The 23994-nt window shown below is 42.6% G+C and overlaps 1 protein-coding gene across 3 annotated transcripts in view; it reads right to left on the bottom strand.

Annotated features, from left to right (window-relative positions):
- Positions 1-13709: 13709 nt before the first annotated feature.
- CABIN1 (calcineurin binding protein 1) overlaps positions 13710-23994 on the bottom strand; it is a 110236-nt gene continuing 99951 nt past the window's right edge. For 2 of the 3 annotated variants that reach the window (XM_064392712.1, XM_064392713.1), the window contains exons 36-38: positions 17555-17719; positions 15616-15842; positions 13710-15120 (exon numbers count right to left, since the gene is read on the bottom strand). In XM_064392712.1, the coding sequence (XP_064248782.1) occupies positions 14977-15120; positions 15616-15842; positions 17555-17719 (536 nt within the window). In that variant the 3' untranslated portion in view covers positions 13710-14976. The remainder of the gene's footprint in view (positions 15121-15615; positions 15843-17554; positions 17720-23994) is intronic. The other variant, XM_064392714.1, reaches the window with a different exon arrangement.

Raw genomic sequence — 23994 nt, 5'->3', positions numbered from 1 at the left:
GAGAAGCATCATGCAGATCTTTAAAAACTGCTGGCAGTTTACTTAACCATGAATTGAGACCAGACAACAGCCCTGAGCAGAAGGGACTCTGCTGAGCACAAGCCCAGCAGGCAACACTGCAGCAATCTCTGTTAAAAAGCTGATGTTTCCAGAAAAAAAAAAAAAAAAAAAAAAAGCAGCAGCTCAGACCCAGAAGGTTTTATCTGAACTTCATGAATTTTCAAGATTGCTGATACACTGCTATGGTACCTTGGTTTCAACAAAAGATTATTTTTGTTGGTGATCAGGCATTTGTGAAGCCATGAAACCAACAGGTAAAAAACCAGACTTCAATCATGCAAGTTAGGGTGCAAGTTACTTTGTTTGGCAAAGACAGATCTCTTCTGTCATATGGAACTCTTCATCACAGTAAGGTTTCAATCAAACCAGGAAATCAATAAACATGTATAATTCCTTATCTGAGGATCTACCTTCAAAGAGCAAATTAAAACTGTTAAGATTTAAAGTGTTTGGAATTTAAAAATGAAAACTGCTGTGAGCTCTACAGAGCTGTGTGGAGCTCAGTTCGTCCAACATCACTATTGACTCTAAAGAACTTTCTGAGGAAGTTAATTATCATTACCAGAAATCATGACAAGAGAACAATTAAACCATACACAGCAGATTTTGATTCAGAGCACTTACAATAAATCACGTTTCATTTTAATAAAATTTTATTACTGCGTATTTATTTTCCTTTTATAGTATTATTTATGATTTCTTTGAAAAAGAACTATAAAAATTATATAGCCATAGGATACATACAAGTGCACATCCATCTCCCAGCAGCAAGGGAACTAACACTAACAGGATGTCTAATTGACCTGTAGAGTCTGAGCTGAGCCCTACAGAACCTCCCAAAAATAAAACCAACACCAAGACAGGTTCATGCAGCACATCCTGTAAGTGCTTTCTGAAAACTGATACAGAGCATTATGATGGGACATACATCATCTGCAGCCAAGTCCGAAATCAGTAACAAAGAGCTGAAAATGTACATGAATTTTAAGCAGAAAGCCCTTGGACCAACTCTGAGCTGTACTTTCTCTCACCCAACTTGTTCATCACCTCACAGAAAAATGATATTTGGGTCCATAATAACAATACTCAGGTAAGAATCCTTCAACACCACTGATAATAGCAGAAAGCACCTGTCAGATTTCATGGATTCCCCAGATCAGCCCCGGAGTGAGGCTGCCATAAGTGGGCATGAAGTGACACAACCAAACACAGCTGCCACCTCTCCTCGCACTCCCTCATCTCTCCGCAGTTCTTTCCTGCATTCTTCCCATGGTGAAATTTCTGGTGCTCGCCCTTTGTGGCAGCAGGGGCTGGGTACAGACTGCGGGCAGATCACAGCCCAGCTCCCTCCCCCTCCCAGCAGATTGTGAAGTGTTTATGGCCTGCCTCTTATGGCTCTAGAGGTGCTGAATGGCCTTTTCCCCCCTCGAGTCCCAGCTCCTGATGGGCAGCTACAGACCAACTTTTAGCGGGTTTGGTCCGTAGTTGTGGATTTTATTGCCCAGTTTGTCTCTTCAGCTCACATTTGTAAGCTCCAGAGTAGATTTTTCCCTGGGTAACACTCTGCAGCTCAAAGAACTCCTCTTGTTTTTATTACATCCTTAGTGATTAAAGGGATATTTAAACCTCTCAGTGTTCCCTGCTGTGAATATAAAAGCCTAGCATCATTTCGGATAGATGTGCTTAGAAAAATAAATTAAAAATTAGCCCTACTATATGGAACAAATGCTTCTAAGTGGTTAAGAACATCAGACACCTGAATGATTTAAATATATGGGATGCAATTCCTTGAGAAACCAAGGGATGACACACAGCTTTGTCCTGTCAGAACAGTTACATAGAGAAGCTTTCCTTGCAAGGAGGATAACAGAGGTGTGCAATGAGTGCATTAGACTGAAAATACTGGATTTTATCTACTTAGGCATAAATGACTGAGATTTCTTCTCCTCTCTAACCCTGGAAACATCAATACACTTAATAGGTGCCACTCTTAAAAACACAAACTTTGCATTTGTAAGGCAAAACTGTTTTTAAATGACTGCCACTTCACAGCCTGACCTGTGCCTGCCAACCAAACATAGATACAAACAATGCAATGTAAATTCAATAGAAATATTTATAAATTCTACTCAGAAAAGTGCTGGGGAGTGTGCAGGAGGAAATCAAAGTCAGGTTTGGGAGCACAGATCAGATGGTTATCAGTAATGAGGGCACTGGTTCTGCCACCCTCCAACACTGCAGTTACTGCTTTAAGTTTAAACTACTGCTGGGGTCAGGCTTGGTGAGCTGAGCCTGCCCGAGATGGAGATTTGGACTCACCACCAGGGGCCTTCATTTCCAAATAACTGCTGACAGTGCAGAGAGAGCCTGCCAGACTTGGAGGGTTTGTGCTCTGCAGGACAGGAGTGGACAAGTTACAGAAGCAGCCGGGGAGGGCTGATTTAGATTATCAGAAACCTGAAGCAAAAATTTGAAGTCTAATGCATACATGGTCCCCCAGTATGTCTTTCTGACTTTTTTGTCTTGTATTTCCTCTCCAAGACAGAACTACTCCTTCTCTTCCCTTTGCACCATACTCTGAAGAAGCTGTCCAAAGGAGGAATTGCTGCATTCTGGAATTTTTCACCCTAGATTTTTCCCTTCGGAGAAGAGCACTTAAACTTTTGATTTGAACAGTGATGTTCAGCCATACCCATCAATAAAGATATGGTAATATTAAGAAGGTTCCATTACAGAGGTAATTTCTGGGGTTTTCTGTACTGGGTGTGATTTCATTTCCTCGCTGAAAATAAAACCTCAAAATAACCAGAGGATACATATGTGAAAATAGCAAATAGCTGAGCAGGAAAGTGGCAGGGCCTCTTTCTGTGAGCCTGCTGGAAATCAAACTGGCAAAACCACGTGTAACTCTTATCACCTCATTATCAAAGCTACTGGGGAACTGGAGGGAGACGGGATGAGGTGAACACCAGAAAAGATTAGAAGAGCTGGTGAAGGAAATCTTCCATGATTGATGGCCCCGTTCACAAAGAAGAAATGAACATGTCTGCAGGGTGTAAACATACAGATGACAGAGGAATTAATATTCTACAAAGAGATATAATTATCTTCATTAGTTGGGATGAAAATGAGAGAGGAGCAATTTGACTATCTAGGGAAAAGCACTGTGGCTGTGCAAGGGCAGCCTGTTTGCAGAGGAACAAAGTCCTTCCTGTATCAGGCTTCTAATGGCTTTTTGCACACTCCAGTGGCATGGAGAGAGCAATCCTGCCTTTGTGTGAGCAGCAGAGGAGGCTCTGATGGACCTGCTCCTCTCTTATTCCTATGATTCCTCAACTGAACCCAGGGCCCACATGGAAGAATGGATGTTCTGCTGGCAGGTAAACAGGCTGCTCCCCAGTGGGATGGAACCTGGCTCACTGCCACACTGTGGGCCACAGCACTGCACATGTCCTGTGTTCCTGCACACCAGAATTCACAGCAGGCCAGCTCTGGCCTCCCAAAGGAGGTGAGACTGCAACAAAAGCACCACTGCCCTGGCAGAACACTCTTCTTTGGCTCGCCAGGGCTCAGGGCAGAATGAGGGGACAGGTGACAAGCTATTGAGCCACTGCTTACATTTCCCACACAGTGCATTTGGGTGACAGTGGAGATACACTAAAGCCACCAGCCATTGTGTCAGAGCTGACAAAAGACTGATCCACGGATGAGAGAAGCATTTTCTCTGCAATTCTGAGGCACAAAGTTTATGAGCTCTTCTCTGGGCTTTCAGAGGGCTTCAGACAGCCCTCAGGGGAGAGAAAAGAACTTCAGGTTACACACCATGCCCATTCTGTGCATTTAACTCCTGCACAGTGGTCATGGCTCACAAAGTCATTTTCTGTGTGCTAACAACGTCGTGCCACAGGCATCTTCTCCCTTTTTCCATCACAACTTTCTTTTCTATCCCTTGATAACCAAGAGCAGGCCAGAAACAGAACATTCCCTGTGCTGAGAAGTCCCTTCCTTTGAGGAATCCAGCCTAGGGCTGCTCTTGCAACGAACTGGGTGGACAATGGCTCCCTGTCCTCTGTCTCAGCCCTAATGTTCACACAAGTGCCAGAGGCAGCTCTGCAAGCTGAAGTCCTTTTTACCAGAACTGATACAACGCTGGTTGAGGCAGTGGGTACTTCTCATGGATTCTGGAGAGGAATACTGCCCATCTCTGTCCAGTAAGGTCAGCTTTGAGACAGACTTCCCACCCTTCAATACCTGGGTTATGGTCCCTGATTAGCAGAAATGCAGCAAACCCAGCTCATTGTTTAAAGATGGCTTTAACCTTGCACAGAAGTAAAACTCACATGACTACAGTTATTTAGGAACAGAACTTGGCAGGCTCTGGTTTAGCACTTACTGCTTGACTTTTGTCTTGCCTGAAGACAAATGAAAACATTCCTGCAGAAACTCAGGTTTTGTTCAATTTGCACCAGGACCAGAATAAAGGAAATCACCTCTGTTACCTGCACGTCCAGCTTTGCTTCTCCAGTGCAGCCATCTTCACTGGTTTGTGACCCAGCAAGTCCCAGACTGCTCCTGTGCCACATCCTCATCAGTTAGCCCTGTCTTGCATTAGGTGAGACAGTGCCAACAAATCTGCAGTGGGATTAGCACCATTAAAAGGTTTCCTGACAAGGAAAAAAAACCTTTACAACTTGTTTGCCATTCCTGAAGTTAAAACTGAAGCCTGTATCTTATTCAGCAACACACCAAGGGCATTCAAGCCTCAGTCTGTTCCTGTTTGCAGACATAAAAATTATGTTAATGGATGGAGATAGTGTGGGAGACAGTAATTCTTGAGTAAACTTTGCCCAAGCCAAAGGATCCTAGGTTTTCTGACAGCATTCTGCCCCAGCTTTTCCAGAAGTTTTCCTTCAGAAATGGAATTAGGCCCTTAGAGCCTAAATGCTCTCTTAATTTAAATGCATTTACCAATCAGAGGTCATCTTAAATACACCTCAATGTACTCATGCTCTCATTCCATGTTTAGCCAAACATTCTAAGAGATTTTCTTCAGCAAATAAACCAGAATTCAGCAGAAATAAAAGCAGCAGAATCAACCCCTCCCCACTCCAGCATCATTCTCATCATAGCAGGCAAAATGCTGAATCTGCATCAGTGTTTTGGCAGTGAGGAAATATTCTCAAAACAACAGTATCACAGCAGTAATGTCTTCTGCTTTGGAAATGTGTTACCTTGATGTTTATACAGCCACAGGAGCCCATTCAACAATGGCAATGTGTTAATTCCATTGACATTATCGCTCAAATTCAGTCACAGGGGCTGGCGAATTCTTTTTTTTACATGACTCTTTCATCTAAAAGAGAATGAAGCAGGACATAATGGATGGTTAGTAACATATTGTTAAATGGTTACAAGACACAGGAAATTTCAGCCAGGGAATGGGAAAAACTGAAAAATCCAAGTAAGTCTTAATTAGAACAGAGCCTTGGTTTTGCTACACTGCACTGGGCCAAGTCCTCAGCATTCAGAGCAAAGGATTCCCCAAAAAACTGAGCATGTTCTGCTCTTCCGTGAGCAGACACTTTTTAGTCCTCTCCAGAACTCTGCTCATGGGAAGCTCTGAGTTATTTGGAGTTATTCACCACCACAAAAACCAAGGTAAGTTTTTGTGTTGCTCTCATTTAACTTAATTATGGGAGTGGTTCCTAGTGGATACTCATATTGAATCACTCAAGATGAAAAACCACAGAGTTTTACCCTAAATTGGCTAGAAGATAAAATTATAAACTTTTTATGACATGTAAAAATGACCTAGCTGCAAATTCAGTGGCCATTTAGGGGAGGGGGGACAGTTTTGGACAAGTATTTTCGATTTGATGGAGATAGAAAATAGAAGATAAACTGAAAATCTCACCAGCCAGTGGGAAAGCTCTGAGGCAAACCTGAGTTCTTTTGACTTATGATTTAACCAATAAATCAATGGTGTTACCATGAAAGAGATGCAGAAAGTGAATATTGAAAAAGGGCAGAACTCAGGAAGAAAGGTTTGGAATGAATGGCTCAATCTCCAGTTCTGCTGCTGCTGTTCTGAAAGGCACCAGGATTTCCTTGCTGGAGCAGTAGCAGCCACTGGGGGATGATGGGGGAGAAAAGCTGTTAAAGAAAATGATATTCCTAATAAACACTGCCTCAGGGAGCACATGAAGACAGGTGTCACTGAACAGAACTCACACTTGTTGTTCTGCAGAGCTCCTCTATAAGCCACAGCCACCCTAATTTCAGGGACAAGTAATTAGGGCTGAATTTTTTACCAGCAGAGATATTTCCACCTTCCTTGGCCTTTTGCATTTTTCAGTGGTTACTGTGAACTTTTGAGTTTGCATGAATTAAGGAAGTTAAGTCTGTTTATTTTAAAGCAGCTGTGTTCCATGGAGATTTTAGTTGTAGAAATACTTCATGTCACTGAAGAAACTGTAACAGCACAGGCCTGGGGTGACACAACTGAGGCTGCCCTTTGCTGTCTTCACTGCAATCAAGAGCAGCTATTTATGTTTTGGTACCTTGTTGAAGGTACCAAAACTTAAATAAATATTTATATATATTATAAATATATAATACATACATAATACATATTATAAATATAATATAATAAATTATTTAATTATAAATGTATTTATAAATTATATATAATTTATATATATTATATAATACACATATATAATATATAATTTATATATATTATATAAATTATATATAATGTATATAATTTATATATTATATATAATATTATATAAATATTATATAAATAAATTATAATTTTATTTATATATTAAATTATGAATAAAATATCATAAAAATATAATAGATATATAATAAATATATAATAAATCAGGCACATCTTTAAGAAGAAATATTGTCCTGCTCTCTCTTTTCCCAGGGGACACTGCACTTGGAAATAACATTTCATATTTTCATATTCTTTCCAGATACTTTTCCACATGTATTGACAGTACCAGATAAGAGATGCTGTTGTGCCTGTGCCTGAGCTGTAACTCAAACATGACCACACACCAGCCTGGCCACTACCACACTCTGGGGACTTCTGGGCTTCACTGACATTGCAGCAAGTTCACCTTATTCAAAAATAAAATGCTGCAGGAGTGCATTTTAGCACAGACTGTTCACTCTACACTTTGATGGAACTCTCAGTTCCCTGAAGGTGAGCTCCCCAGCTGGAGGGTGACACCTGCAGAGCAGCAGCTGAGCTGTGCCCAGGGCTCAGGCCCCTGTGTCTGGCTCTCAGCAGCTGCCAAGACACATCCAGGGTGCAGCCAGGCCAGGCAGCTGCAGGGACCAGCCCTGGGCCAAGGGGACAGTGCAGGACACCCAGACAACTCCCAGGCTTCCCAGCAATCCTGCACTGCTTTCTCACTTCCTTACACTGAGAAAAACAGCTCTGTTAACAACTTCCAAAAGAAAGTACAGGCCTGGTAAAATGTGCCATTGTGGGAGGCTCCTTGGGCAGTTCACTGGAATGTGCATTTTGAGGCAGGGCAAAGCCTCCTGTGCATGCGGGCATGCAGCAGGAAATGCACCTGGCTTGTCTGGCTCCTGCAGATCACCACTGTGTGCCCATCACACTGAAACAGGAGCTGACAGCTCTGCCTGGCCACCAGCAGCTGCTCCTGGCTGCACCCAAAGGCTTCCTCAGCCTGCAGAGCTGGGATCACAGACCAGGAATCCTCCATTTCTCTGTGCAGAAATACTTCACAATGTGCAATCCCAAGCTGTTATTACATTCCAAGCAAGCCAAACTGAAAAATCACCTTGTGTCACTGCTGCTTGCTGAGAGGAAACACTCAGGCTCTTTGTTTTGCTCCCAGGAAAGCCCATTTACTTATTAAGTGTAGGAAGCACTTCCAGCAGGGTGTCTATTGGGAGAGCCATGACAGAAGTTATTTGTTGGAACCTGTGCTGCTGACTCGAGGGCACAGCATTGCAAATTGATGTTGTAAGCTCAGAACTTCCACTACAGATTTTTAAAGTTTAATTTTTTCCCCCTAAACCACTCTAACCTAATGGAGAGCTAAATTAGAGCAAACAAATTGCTAAGTGACAATTTTTTATATTCAAACTGCTTTCTGACATCCACACAGCATGGTGAGTTTCTTGGTGAGTGTATGTTGGCTCAATTAACAAGTTAAGCAATTCTTTGAGCATCTAGTGCCATCTCTTAAAGGGAAAATTATCACTGCAATCTTACTGAAAGAGTTGCATTTTATATATATCCATGCATTTAGAAGAGAAAATGTGGCTGTTCATACACATTAGGGTGTAATTTAAGGAAATGAAATCTCTGGTGTGACTTAAATTACAAGGAATCAAAGAAGACTTCTGAGTATAAAGCTTTTCTGCTCATACAACATCCTTTACTAATTATTACTGAACAGTATGTGCTCAGTGCTATATTAGATCATAGTTCATGCAATGCATATTGCAGATAAAACTCAGTTGCATATTATTCCTTGTGAAGAGCCCTCTGTATCTGTCAGACACCTCAGAGGAGCAAAATGAAAGGAATGTGAATATAGAGGCTAACTGTGGATATCTGTAATAAATGTAATAATTCAGCATTCTCACAGGAAGCACTGCTTCTGAAATACCTCTGCCCTGTTACATGGCCTTTCACTTGTAGTTATTGTATCACTCAACTAAAATTAAATGAATACCATTCCAGTGTGGCTCTCATATGCTTATACCATATATGAACTTTGTTTATGTTCCATTTATACTGGAATTTACTGTTGTTTGCAAGGTCTCTGAAAGAGATGGGAGAGAAAAAAAATAAGCTGTGAAATAAAACTTGAGAGGGGGATATCTATGTCTAATCTGAGAGCAAAAACTACTTTTTACCATATATGTTGACTTGGCTTTAGATAGGCAGTTTCCCTCAGTAAGACAATGCACTTAGAGAGACTTGCAGAGTGTTCCTCCCACTGGGATTATATAATGGCATGTTTTTCCACCAGCTACAGACACAACCATTTAATTGTGCAGATAAATCTTACACGCAGGCAGAAGTGTGATTTCACTCTTCCCCTTGGCAGAAGTGATTTGGTTTTTGATTCTGCAGTCAGTGGCCTCAGCTCCACATCCCTGCTCCCTTTCCTGAGCTGCCAGATGGCTGCAGGACCTGCTCTCACCTCGGGCTGCTCCACATAACACAGACTGCCTGACAAGGTTTTATCCAGGCTTGAACACTACATCTTTCTTCCATCATTCTCAAACACATTTTCATCCCTGATTAGAATTTGACTCGAACAGAACTACCTCAAAGCCCTTCCCAGATCCACAAGTTGCATGTTTGTCACTGACTCTTGGGCTCAGTTTTGCTGGCACAAGCCCCACACTACTGCCATGAACCAGGGTTGAACTAATCAGGTTGAACTAATCAGGATTCCCCCTGACAAGACTGAACACATTATTTGAGCCATTTCACACAAGACTGACTGGCAGGAGATTCCCAGGACACCCCAGTGTAACACACTGCACGTGATGAAAATGGAAACACCCAGGGGGCTTCTTATGGGGGAACTGAGGAGAAAAAAAGGGAAAAACAGTGAAGGGGCAGATTTTGTATGAAAAGCCAGTATATGGTGATCTGTTTTCCTGCCTGTGTCAATATTAATGGTGACAAAGCAAGCTCTTGATTTTGTTGCCATGGCCAGGGCCACAGTCCTGTGAGGATCCTCATCCCCCGTGCCTTCAATCAGGCCATACATTATGCAAAGGACATATGGCACAGCAGCAGAAAGCCCTTAGAACTCAGTGGGCAAAACCAGCAATGCACTGTGGCTTCAGGATAGATCTTGGACATCCATTTGGGGTGGGGGTTGGTCCCCCTCCCCTCTTCCCCTCCCTTCCCTGCTCTGTCCTAGGGCCCCCTCTAGTGCTGCCGGAGCAGGCGGTGACACTGGCGGGTGACACGGGGAGCCCTGGGCAGCTGCAGTGCAGCCACAGCCTGCAGCCACCTGCACAGGGCTGCTCTGAGGCCAGGCAGCTCCAAGGCAGCGTTCAGGGCTGCACCAGAGGCTCTGGGCTTGGTTAAACAAGCACTTGCTGATGGTGTCACTGTCACAGATGCATGAAACAGCAGCAGGAACACAAATGTCTGTGCAGGGAGATGCACCTTTCAGTCTCTGCTGAGATTACCTGGGATTCTGTGGGTATTAATGTGAAAGAGCCATTTCAGTGAAGGTAAATCCTCCTCCAGAAGCCACAAACCCAGATGCTGGTGTTGTCCTCTGCAATCCCACCTGTTCCACCAAGCCTGCAAGGACAGCTGAGTCCCACAAGGGCATGACTTGGCCAGCACAGCCTGTGGCACAGCACCCTGAGGTTACTCCTAAAACCACAAATAACATCACAACTTGAGTCCCTGGCCATTAACTGGAAGGGAAAGATGGCAATTAACACTGAGCCTACGGTGAACCTCTTACCATCACCTTCAAATGCAAGCACAAAGCTTCTTCATGCCAGCTTTCCATGACTAAGAGGCCACAAAACTGATGTCTGCTGTGCTTTTCTGTTATGTGCATCTCAACTCATCTACCTGCCACCCACTCCCCTAAAATATGCAAGCACCTGCAGGAGCAGAAATGAGCTGAGCTCAGTGTGTAGCTGCACACACAGCTACTCCACAGATACTTCACCCTCACTGGAATTTCCAGTTCAAGACTGTGCTTTTCCCAGTGGTGTTAACAGTGCTGTGATCCCACCCTCAATGGCAGGATTTGGTCTGTTCTCACCTGGCCCCTCTGCTTCCTTCAGTCCATTTTGTCTCCTATCAGCTTCAGCTGCTGCTGTGCCTTCCTCATCTTTTCCTGGTCCCTTTCTCCCTGACCATATGGTGTTTATTTTGGCTGCAAAAGACATTAATTTCATTATTCATGAGAAATCTCACTCCAATTAAGAAAAGAAAAACACAACTTAAAAAAAAACCCCACCAAACCAAGAGACAACAACTGACAAACCCTAGCACATAATAAAATTAAGGAGGTACTTGGTATCTTCCTTGATCTGCTATTTTGGTTGTGGAAGGGAACATTATTAGCTTTTGAAAAAAATGCTACAGCATTTGTCAGACAGTGGGCAGAAGCCACTAATGACAGCTGTGCTCCACAAAATTAATTCTTAGTAAAACACTAGTCCTTGCCTAGAGAGAGAAATTCTCAATGGTCTTAACTACACTTGGATTATATAATCCCTGTGCCAGGAAGTGAAATTGCAAGCAGCCAAACCCCAGTACTGCATATCTTAACAAGACTTTCACCTTAACAGTGAAAGACAGCTGTGTGCAAGTGCCCAGCAGCAGCACAGAAAGGATATCAACTCTCCACAAATTATTCTCCACAGCCAATTCAAAATAATTCCTTTTCCCATCTCCTTTGGACCAAAAACCATTTTTCTATTTGCCTGAAAGTCTTAAGAGTCTGGCTTTTCAGTAGCCAAAAAAGATTTGGGTTTTAATCAATTAATGTCAAGGAAACAAAAAAAAAAAGAAAAAAAGAGAGAGAGAGAGAGAAATCCTCACCCCACTTGTCACAGACCTCACCTTGAAGTTTGCTTTAGGCACCAGACATTCCTGTCCCTATGGCTTCCCAGGGAAAACCCAAACCAAAACCACCCCAGAGCACCACACTTCAGCAGCTGCCATTTCTTTGTCTGGCACATCAGAAAGGCACCTGGGATCAGAGATTTCAGAAGCAATGGGTACCCAGGAAATCCTGAAAGCAGATGCAGTGTTTATATTTGATTTGTGACTTGGTGAGCTGGATCTTGCCTAGGCTTGAATTTCAAGCTCTTACCACCAGGACCAGACCAAAATAAAGGAATCTACTCCACGCCATGGCCAACTGCAGTTTTACTGCAGTAATTTTCTTGCTCATTCCACAAGATGACATGGCCAAGTTTCCCAAGATGCATTCATTACCCAGTGAATAGCTCTGTTTGTGAGGGTTTGAAGTTGTTGCTCTGAGTACCTTCAGGGATGGCTCTTCAGACAAACATCCTTATCTCAGTGCATCCAGGGACCTCGGCACCTTCACCCCCAAATGTGGCTCCGTCCTTGAACTGAAGAACTACACCAGGGGTACTTACAGAGAGGAGGTTTCACTCATGGAGAAGAGAAAAGGCTCCTTCAGTGCAGCAGGAACACCCTTGAGGAAGAAGGGCCACAGCTGAGAAACATTAATCAACAGCAGAAGGGCAGGATTGGATGGAAGTGGCCTGCATAGTTCAATCTCAGTAATTTCTTGAGCTTGACAAAAAGTCCTTGAGCTACTCAAGAGCACAATGGGAACAAAAAAATCATAAATTTATAAAAAAAAAAAGGAAAACCAGGTAAGAGAATTTATTTAGTATAGGATAAAACAAGCTGCACAGTTGAGGAGTTTGAAGGTTAAAATGAGTTTAGAGCAGTCCAGCAGATGCAGCTCTTGCTGCTGGCAAGAACAGTTACACTTACTGTTCTAGCTTTCCCAAACCAGCAACATTTTAAATCCTTCTCAAAAAGCAGGACCAGAATTCAAAAGAAAGATCAAGATCATCATTTTAGGAAGTCTGGAGAAAAAAATCCAGAAAGCCCAATGCCAAGGAATCCTTAAGAATAACAAAGGAAAACCAACAATTTTCAGTGGTCACATTCAATTAGAAAATCAAATGCTTTATACATCAAACCCAAGCTAAAGTGTGGACCTCAAATTAAAATGTGATCTGTAAGTTAGCAATACATTTAAGAATACACATTAGCCAGTCTGTGTAACCTATTCCATTTGGGTGAAAAAGCCCTATTGAGAACCACACCCTCCCCTTCCCATTTCTCATAAGCAGCTGATTTATTTCATTCTGTGCTTTCTTCTAAAAGACCTACACATCATGCTTATCTGAACCTTCCTCAGCCTTTTACCTGGCAGTGACTACACAGCATGTATACATTGCATTTAAAATAATCTGCAGCAAATCAGAGTAAACACTGAAAACATTTCACTGAAAACATTTGTTTGCTTTTACCATCAGCTGCCTCATCTTTTCTGTATCAATTCACTCACCTATCACTTAGAGTAGGTGAACAAGCTACAAACATACAACAGTTGCTAACACATCCAAAATGGACATGCTCACTTCCTTGTAAACCGCATTTTCTCCAAACAAAACCCCCCAGAATTTGAGAACAACCTTGCAACACAAAGTTTGCTGCAGCTTCTTTTTATCCACAGTCCATTTATCATTCTTATCAATCAGATCAATCACTGTAATAATGGATCAAATGCAAATTTGTCCAGCCCAATATTCTGTGTGATCCCGTTCCCCATGTGGTGTCTTCCCCCTTGTGTTGCTCATCAGCTTTCAAAGACACCAAGATGGGTGAAAAAGAATTCACATTTCAGTGGGGAACTGAACCCACTGCAGCAACCTTGGCAACACTGGGTCACACACACCAAACCCACCCCAAGAGCTCTGGCAGTCCTCAGAAAATAAGAGGGCTCCCATCAAGTCCCCCCCCCCCTTTTGTTACCAAAAAATAAAAGGAAAGAGGAGCAGTGCTCCTTCAGGCACCTCGTGCCCTCTCAAACAAACACAGACAACAGTGCATTTCAACTTTATTAGAAAAGAAACCCAAAAGTTTATACAAAGCTCTGCATTTTACAGAAAACCAACCCCCCAAACACAAAGGAATCCGACATTGCAAGCTGTATGCACTTTCTGTTTTCATATACAGACATATATATATGTACATACACATATATATATGTGTGTGGGCGCACGCGGGTGTATATATAGTGTGTGACGTCGGTTTTTTTGCATGGTTTGCATTCATTATTTTACAAAGTTAACATTCAGTAGAAAAAAAAAAAGGATTTTTGTTACCATTATTTTCTCATATAAATAACTGTGAGCAGTCCCTCTGCAGATAGATAAAAAACACCTTTTCGTGTCGTTCTGTAAAAAACAGACATTACTGAAATGGTACTGAAATCTTTCAAGTTTTTTTTTTTTTTCAATACCACCATAAAAATATCATCTAGCCCCCAATTCAAAATGCTTGTCCAAGGCATTAGAAGAGAAAGGACTGTAAGACAATTCTGGAAAGATCAGTTCTTTAAGCCAACATTCAGGTAGATAAATTTTGCTGGACCTCATACATTGGTGTGAAATGAGCACAAACAGGAGACCACCCTCTCTGTCTGCCTGGAAAAGCTGGTTCTTTTGTCTGTTTGAAAGAGTCAAATTCCAACCAAGCCCCCAGCAGTGTGAAGGAGCTGACAGACCCTCAGCTCACCCTCCTTGCCCTATGACAAAGCCACAGATTTTCTCGATGCAATTGAAATCTCTACCAGCTCAGTAAATTTTTCCTACTTCATTCACCTTGGAAGGAGCTGTTGGATTAACCATGGCATGGTTAGACAGAAATCAGGTTGCTGAGTTACTGGGAGAAAAACTTAGCTAGAGGGGGAAAATACAAGACAACTAAAAGGAGGAAAACACCATAGAAAAGAGCTACTGGAGCAACTCCCAAGGCTCTGGTTTGGAGAAGCAGGAACAGCAGAGAGATAAGAACTGCAGCTCAAAACATCCTTGTGTTTACTGAAGTTCCTGGTGACAGCGTGATCCAGAGTTACCAACTGCCTGGTGAACAATCAATCATTCTTTCTGTCAAGCACCATGATGGGGAGAATGGTGAAGAGTCTGAAGGCAACACAAGTGGCTGTGGTGATAACAAAGGGAATGGAAGTGAAGAACACAATGATGCCAATTAAATGGAGAGTAATGCCAATGAAGATGTTTCAACTTCCAGAGATGCTGGCAACAGGAAGAATGGTTATGTGGTTGGTGTTGATGATGGCCAGAATTCATTCATATGTCCATGTAGTCATCATCTTCATCAGTATCACTTTCCAGTGAGGACTCCTGGCTTGAGGTCTCTAAGATTTCCAAAGCTGGCTGACAAAGGCTCTCCTTCTTTACATTCGCTGCAGACTGAGCAGACAAAATAGCAGACTGATCCCAAAAAGAGAGAGAGAGAATATATTGCTAAATAGTCAGGATAAACCCATGATCACAGGGACAAAAGCCCACTGGTTGCTATTCCTTCACATTCAATAACTGCCTTGTGCTGATAAAAGAAGTCATCCTAATGTAAAACCACACAACATTTAGCAGTAGGCTTCCCCACAGTTAATGTTCTGGCAGCTTCCCCTGATCTAAGAGCTGCAATGGCTGCACTAGGTCACTCAGCCATTTCTGTGATTTTTTCCAATCCCTCAGAAAAGGGATAGGGACTAGAATAGCTCTCATTTCACCCACAGCCAGCACTTCACCAGTCCTTTAAGAACTGGCTCCTGCTGGTAACAGCTAGCACCTCCTTCCACTACTTATCTACCTCTGGTTATGACCTGGGGACATGAACTGTTGCTTCCTTCATACAAGTATTTTATTGAGGGGAGAATTAAGATAAAAACAATAATCTAAAAATTACTGTTTCCCTTTTATTACCTTTAATTTTTGCTTGGTCTCTTCTGAAATGCTGCCCTTTGGAGAAAGGAGGGTGGGAGTGGGTGGAGTGACAGTGATCTCAGGTGGAAATTTGGTGACAGATGAAGGTATGAAAAGCTTTGGCATGTTGGGCAGAATGCGAGTTTTTACTCGGGTGCCATCTGTCTTGTTCTGCTGACTTCCCAAAGTCTGTGAACTGGAGCTGAGTTCAGGCTTGGAACTGGAGGCTAAACAGAAAACAGCAAGGAAAAAAATATGTTAGGAAGTTATCTAGGATTTCAGATGTCAAAGAAGAGGGAGGAGTTCATTGTTAGATGTAAGGCTGGCTCAAAAGGCCTTTCTTCAAGCCTTGCAATAACCACAGCTTAGAACCAGAAAAAAGATTGTAAAATGACAACTGTAAACCAGTAGTAATTAAAAATTATCTTACTGGATGTCAGAAACTCAACCTGACCAAGCACAACAAATGGTAGTGCAGCACTGGCCATCTACATCCACTACAAACTCCATCCTCCCACTTGGGTCAGAGGCAATCATCTCCTGCCTCTCCACTCTGCAATGCAACAAACAAAGCTCTTCAGCTTCACTCATGAGTCTTCATATCCTCCACCACAGCATTGTCTCTTCAACTACTGAGAGAGCAACTCCTCAACAACTAGAGAAGAATATATGGTAGCACTTGTCCAAGTTTCCCCATGACAAACCCTGCCATAAATGCTGCCTCCTTGGCGTGCTCTGCCACTGGCTCCCACCCTGCTCAGCATCATTTCCACATCCCTCCCCAGGGCCTCAGCTTGGGGCCTCCACAGTGCAGGATTTCTCAGAGTGTTTATTGAGTACAACTCATCAGAAAGATCCAGCCCTTCCCCAGGCACTATCACATTACAAAATTATCTATACACAACAATAACCAGTAGATGACAATGCTGCAATGTTAAAAACTATTTGTTAAGAGATTTCTTACTAATAATGCTGCTTCACATGGAGTCCAAATTATTTTTTAGAAACTATATAAATGGAAACACCAGAGCCCTTCTCAGTCTGGTAATAATGACAGGAGTTCACATACATTTTTTCAGATTCAGTATTGTCAAATCCATCTCTGGCAGATATTGGGAATGGACATGGCCACTTACACACAGCAAAATAAAATACCACTTTCCTAAGGCTAGCCTAGAAACAGGCAGCAGAGAGCAAACTACTAAGGGATGCAAAATTGAATTGCATGTTCTCAACAGCACCCAGGAATGTAAGTGCTGCCACAAGAGATGAGGCATGGCTTTCCATCAAGGTCACTGACCCATCTCCATGGGCAGCCAATCCTTCCAGACAGTAATCAGACACAGGATAATCTGCTCTCACAAACAGGGAAAAACAAGATAGCCCAAACATGAAAATCTAGATTATGCTTGCCTGAAATACCAGGTTTTACATTTTTTTTCAATTAAAACACGAAGTTCTTCTCTTGGGAGGAGGGCAGAGGAGGGATAGAACACATTAACTGCTGTAATGCTGGTTTTTATGTTTACTTAGACTGAGTCAGTTTTGTGAAAAACCATTTCCTTCTGCTAAATATCCCAATAGTGTAATCCAAACTGTTATCATACTGCCCCATATAAGCCTTCAATTAAAAGAAAAATTCTGCTTTAAAGGATGCACAAACTATACTGCACGAAAGCTGGTACTGGAGGGTTTTTTATTTGCCTTTGCTGCCATGGTATTTAGCATGCCAGACATGCAGCAACCAGAATGCCCACTGAGGGATGACAGGGAGCTCAGGCATTGCCAGGAATGCATCCAAACTCTGCAATGCTCGGCTGCAAAGCAGGCAGAGAAACTGAGGCACGCCAACCCCAACTGTCCAAGCACTCCGTGCCTACAGACGATGCACAGCTCACCACCCCATTTCAGAATTCCCTGAAGCACAGGAAGCTCCTACCTGGGGTACACACATGTCCTGAGTTTGTGCTGGGCACGGGCTCCACGTGCCAGCACACAGGCTCTGGCGCTGCTGCGACTGTGGCCATTTTCATCTGCTGACAAAGCCGCGACTCCTGCTGCTGAAATCCAAGCCCCTCCAAAGGCACTTCAAGCTCTTCTTCCTCTTTAGTAATGAAATATAATTCACAGATTAAGAGACATCCTGATCTCTGTCCTAAGCCTCAATCCTTTTGCTGTCTAACCAACAGATAGAAAAATCCTTTTAACCCTTGCTCTGTGTCTAAACCAAAATATAATGGAGTGAAATTAAATATTGGCAAGTTAAGATGGCAAAAGCAACTTTTCCTTAGTGCCATCAATTCAAATTCTTAAAAACAGGTAAATATCATTTAAAAAGTGAAGGAAAAAAAATTTGAGGTTGACATTTTGTCATCTCTGCACATCTGCAGAAACACAGAGAGCTGAGCATTTCCTTTGGAGCGGTGAGGGCTGGGAGGAAGAGCTGCCACGTGCAGAGCAAAATCCATCACCCTTAATGAAGGACCAGCTGTGATCAATGGGCCCTCTCTGATCCCCAGCCACAGGTACCTGCTGCACTGAGCACTCATTACTGTGAACATCACCACCAGGGCCAAATCCATTTTTCATGAAACCAGTATCAAGTGATACTGAATGCCCACTCCTCACTGCACCTCTATAAATACATCAGCCTAAAATTCCCACCTTCTGCTGTTCTAGAACCTGGGATGTTTGTAACTCAGAATCCATGTGTGGCTACAGCCTTGTTAGTACACAGCAGCTGTACCTGCTTTTAAAGGAGTGCAGGGTAAAATCAGCTTTCTTACACTGAGCTGCATGTTGTACACAGGAGGAGTCATCTTCACTGATCTACTGAGACCTGCCAGTGCCCTCGTGGGCAGGGCAGTGACCCTTTCAAGGCTATGGACACACAAACAAGCTCTTATTCTCTGTTAAAAATGAATACATTCTTCAAAAAAACAAAGGGCTGCTTAATCTATTTTGAGTGATCTCCTATTTCCACAGGCTAAGGCTGCACAGGCAGCTATCATGGACCAGCACATGCAGTGGATAGTCACAGTCTCACTTGCTCTAAAATTCTTTGTATGGCAATGCTCTAAATTAATTTGGGATTTTGACCATGCAACGTCTTAAAAAGGAATACATATTTTAACTTTTCTTCATTGGAAAACTGCTCCCACCCCCTCAAGTGTTGAAAACACTTCTCCATCTCCACCAATATAGAGAAGATCTGGGAATTTACCATGGTAATATTCTCCTGTACAAGAGTTCCCCTTGCAGAAACTGCTTCAGAAAACATCACAGCTTAACAGTCTGATCTACACGGTTTGAAAGATGCAACTTCTTAAAAGAGTTATCATTTCTATGGTTCTTGAATAACTTGTATGAAAAAAGCTCAGGATAGCAGGCTGTTCTTTCATCCACTAATTTCCATAGGTAAAGAAAAAGCCCCATCATCTACACTTGTAGCTGAAAGCTCATATAAGCCTTAGGATAAATGAGATTGCTTGTAGAGAAGTGTCCAATGGCTCCCAAAAAGGGAAGGTCACCCACTACAGCACAGTTCACAGGCAGCTCCTGCTCTGAGCTGTTCCTCTCACTATCCAGCACAAAATGGAACAGTCTAATGCAGATGAATGTGCTTCTCACCCTCAGCACTCCTGCACATTTCTCTCTGGATACTTCAAAATACAGCACTGGAAGTAGGAAAATAATACTTGCATCTGTACATGTATTAATAGACCAAATCAGCTGAGAACAACAGAGAAGGAAGTGCTTAACTGCAGGAATCTCAAGTAGGAAAATCCCAAAGCATTGTTTCCCTTCTGAAGAAGCAGAGGACAGCTGAAGGATCCCTGGGTCTTGCCTGCCCTTCCCACCAGCACACAGGGATTTAATCCCACAGTGCCAAAGGAGCAGCCCCAGGGCAGCACATCCACATCCCATGCCATGCCATGGATCCCCTGCCATGGATCCCACCCCATGGATCCTACCCCATGGATCCCCTGCCATGGATCCCATCCCATGGATCCCCTGCCATGGATCCCCTGCCATGGATCCCCTGCCATGGATCCCACGCCATGGATCCCACGCCATGGATCCCACGCCATGGATCCCACGCCATGGATCCCACCCCATGGATCCCACGCCATGGATCCCACGCCATGGATCCCACCCCATGGATGCCACCCCATGGATGCCACCCCATGGATGCCACCCCATGGATCCCACCCCATGGATCCCCTGCCATGGATCCCACCCCATGGATCCTACCCCACGGATCCCCCCGCACTGTGGTGCTGACCACAGGCTGCAGGCTGAACCCAGAGCACTCCCACACTGGCAAGGCTACAAGACACTTGATCAAACATTACAACAACATCTGAAGAAGAGCAGGATGAAAATGGTGATGATTTTGGATTACTCCGCAAGACAGAGAAGTCAACTCAGTCTTAACTTACTCCATCCCTCCAGAATCACCATCTTAAGTAGGGTAAGTACTAACAAAATCATTCTTATGCACTTATTAACCCAGAATACAAACCAGTAATTAACTTAGCAGGTACAGAACTATATACAAACAAACTGCAAATCCTACAGCCCCAACTATACTGCTAACTGAGAGCAGTTTTGTATCTACTCTACTACTTAACTACATTAGGGACTTATTAGTTCACAATACAGAGTAAGAGCTCTGATTTGCATTATTATTTAATGACAAAACTCTACTTCTTATGCTGATTACAATATTTGTTTGATTATAAAATATATCATTGCTTAAACTGATTTGCTGTACTTTATTTTAACTAAATTATGGCGCACTGACAAAAGCTCTTTTAAGCAGCCTAATTCTAGGAAGATGCTACTAGAGTGGTATCAGTCTGTGCTCTCTCAAGAGCTATCACATCGTCATACACATCTCCACCTTCCAGAATATATTTTTGCAAGTTTTGAAGATGCAGTTTTACAGTGCAGTAAAATTAGATTTATATTTGAATAAAATATCTGACAGCGATTTTTAATATATAAGTGAATGGAAATGAAAGTGCAGGAGTCCAGCACACTGTGCATTTCTATCACTGCACTTCTGGAAACAATATTTGGTAACATTCTATTAGAATGTGCCTTTCAGTACAAGAGAAATCAAGAACCACTGCTAATCAATCCCTGGCTGTCAGAGATGTTCAATACAGTCACAGAATTCTATTCCCTGGCTGGATCACACATTTTATTCTTTCAGGACTGTGTAATTTTAATTTTTAAAAATTTAAATAGAAACAATGTGACCAAGTTAAAAATAAAGTTAATAAACAAAATATTTGTTAGACTTCTTGAAAATAGCAAGAATTGGTTGTTTCAGTGTATATATCATAATTTATACTTTAATATATTGCACAGATACGACTTTTTCCATTGCAGACAAAAAGATCAAAACAAGGAAGGACAATCAAGAATATACAGTTGGATCTCCTCATTATTTGTCTAAAACAGATTTCTGAAGAGAATATTTCAACATTTGTTTTGAGGAAGATGCTGTTAAAGCCCTGAACATAATGTCCTAGTTCTTCTAATAAAAACTTTCCCCAGGGAGGTAAAGACTCCACTAACTCGTGAGCCACAATATTCTGCACAAGTGTGACAACACCAGAATATAAGCGCAGCACATTCTGAAGGTGTTCAGAAGCTCAGGTTTAATATCAGTTAATAAATCTTTTGGTATTACCCTGTACTTGCACTGTCTTGGCAGGTTTTCAAACATTAGCTCTACAAACCCAGTTTAAAATGAACCCAGTTTCTGAAGATGCAATATGCAAGAGACACTCGTCCCCAGGCTGAGGATGGGGCAGGTGCTGTGCTCTGGAGACCCATTTAGCACTCTCACAACACACCACACAGAAATTAAGCACACAGAGAAAAGCACAGATTTGCAAAGCACGTCACTATTGATACTGAAAAGTTCCTCTCCAATCGAGCTGCATTACAAGAAATTTTTTTTAGCCTTCCCTCTCCCAACAACTGCCTAAATACAGATAAAATAGTACACAACATAGAAAGAGGGACATCATACCTTTCAACATCTCCCTGCTTTAGTGAGGAAGAAACAATTCAATGCAACAACCTACTCCAGCTTTCCTCTCCAACCTCTTCCCACTTGTTGCCAGGGTAACCAGTGTTTGCAGATGCCTATAGCGGGCGCCTGGGTTCATGACTTCATCACAGTTAATATCCTCTCCCCAGCTCCTCAGCCACAGAATGCACACACACATTCATCCACTCACTATCAACACACTGATTACACAACCCTGCAACCGCTTTTATACCGACACCGCTCACTCCGCTATTCTGCTGTACATAAAAATCAAAAATAACACTGGCAAAAATAATCACTTGGCAATTTGAGGATGTGGGGAAAGTTTAAAAGCAGTGCTGGTGGAACCAGTAAGCAGCTGCTCTGGTCCCTCTGCACTGAACACTGACTGATTTGATTTCATCGTGCGGGCAGGTAAGAGGCATTAACATTAGTGTTATAAAACATCTTGTATGGAGTTTGAAAAAACTCTTCAGTCATGCACTGAAGCTCTTACATTACAACTGGAGGACAAGCCCAGAAAATGTGACTAGCACCTGGAAAAAACATTTTCCAGTTTCTAACAGAAGCAGCTTGAAGTATTACAGCACAGATTATGTTAAAGAATACAGGCAACACAGAGTGCATGCACAAAGCACCATTTCATTATGGGAAAGAAGAAGGAGCTGAGCTTTGAATTCCAGGACAAAATATCATCATTTCAAAAGAAAATACAAGGAAAAGTGAACAGACAACAACCTCAAGTGCTTAAATAAAGCACTTGCACCACTTGTCTTCATCCCTCTGCAAAACCCCTTCCCCAGCAGCTCCCTGTGTCAAGACAAAAATCCTAAAAACACATCGGTAGGATTTAGCTGGTTTGTACTACCTTGCCTTCCAACTGCTGCAAAAGGGTAAGGATTGAATTCTGTGTGCCTCCAGACTCCAGGAAACACTTCTCTTCCTAGTCCCAGTAACAACTGGTTTGCTCTGCACTGGTGGCCACCCACAGCACACACAACTGTTCACAACTCATTTACTGTGCGAGGCTGGGAATATTTGATTTTTTTTTCCACCCGATGGAAACGCGTCTGATCCTTTGCTCCCTGACATAGTGGAGGAAGTATTTTACCACATTTCCAAGGAATAATACTAATGTGAAAACAATTCACTTTCTCTATTCCATCTGCCTTGCTCTCCAGTGTGCTGGGAATTAATACAGCTTTTTTCCCCACACAGCAGTTGCAAAGGCCATGGAAAGCCTGGATTTGAAGGAGCTCAGAGTTTCCTTATGAGCTGTGCTACTAAGTCAGCAGAAAGACTGCACTGGAACAGGGGTTGGCTCAGCTGAACAGAGTTAAGATGCAGAAACACAGAAACCACAGAGCCTTTAGCCACGAGGTACCACAGCACAGTGAGGATACCCAGCTCATCACAGCATGTGGCAGGTACACTTGGTAGCCTTGCTTTCTCTAAATTCATTCCAAATATCCTGCTATTAAATTTATTTCTAAAAAAGCACTCCCAAGTGCCTTTAGTGCACATAGCTGTAGAAAGAAGTATTTGACTTGAAATGCCAAATGCAGGAAATTACATTCAAAGCTGACACACAAAGTCGTATGTTAAAAATTAAGCATCGGAGTAATTTTGGAGGCAAAAGCTGCAGAACACAAGTTCTACTGGCCCTGAAAGAAAAGAAATTCAAGCAGTCTGGTGAACAGAAGTTTGCAGTGCAAATGCACAGCACAGTGCTATATTTATCACTAGGTCCTGAGCAGGGAGAGTGTACTGCACAATCAAATGAGACATACCCCAAAACTCTTCCTAATACTGAGGTCAGCTGTCACAGACCATTAATGAGACTAAAATTTAAACTGGGTGGCTGCTTTGAAAATGCTTCCTGGAAATAATCCCTGGCCCATACTAACTCCCAGATCCCTCCCATAGCCATGCTGGGGCCAGTCTGACAGCAGAATTCCTGTGTCCAAAACCATTTCCTGACCCACCACCTGCCCTGGAGGTGCACAAACCTGGCATGTAGGTGGGTAAAGAAAAACCCTGAAGTTCAATCCTAACCTTCTCTTTTTTTTTTTCCAACAAAACTTCATTTGAAAAAAGCAAACAATGGGCCTAGATCAAAAATACAACAGTTTGATATTCAACTACATCAATTTTCAAATGGCTTTATCAAAACACAGCTAATTGGTGTTTGTTTAATATCTGACTCAGCAAGGACATATCATCTGGAGAGCACCTGTGCACAGGAACAGTCACTTGCAGTCTCCTGCTTCTGAAATTTCCTCTCTGAGCTGCCTAACAAAGCTGTAAGA

The sequence above is a fragment of the Passer domesticus genome, chromosome 17 (genome assembly GCF_036417665.1).
Source record: "Passer domesticus isolate bPasDom1 chromosome 17, bPasDom1.hap1, whole genome shotgun sequence".
Taxonomy (NCBI): Eukaryota; Metazoa; Chordata; class Aves; order Passeriformes; family Passeridae; genus Passer; species Passer domesticus.
This window is presented reverse-complemented; position numbering and strand designations above follow the sequence as displayed.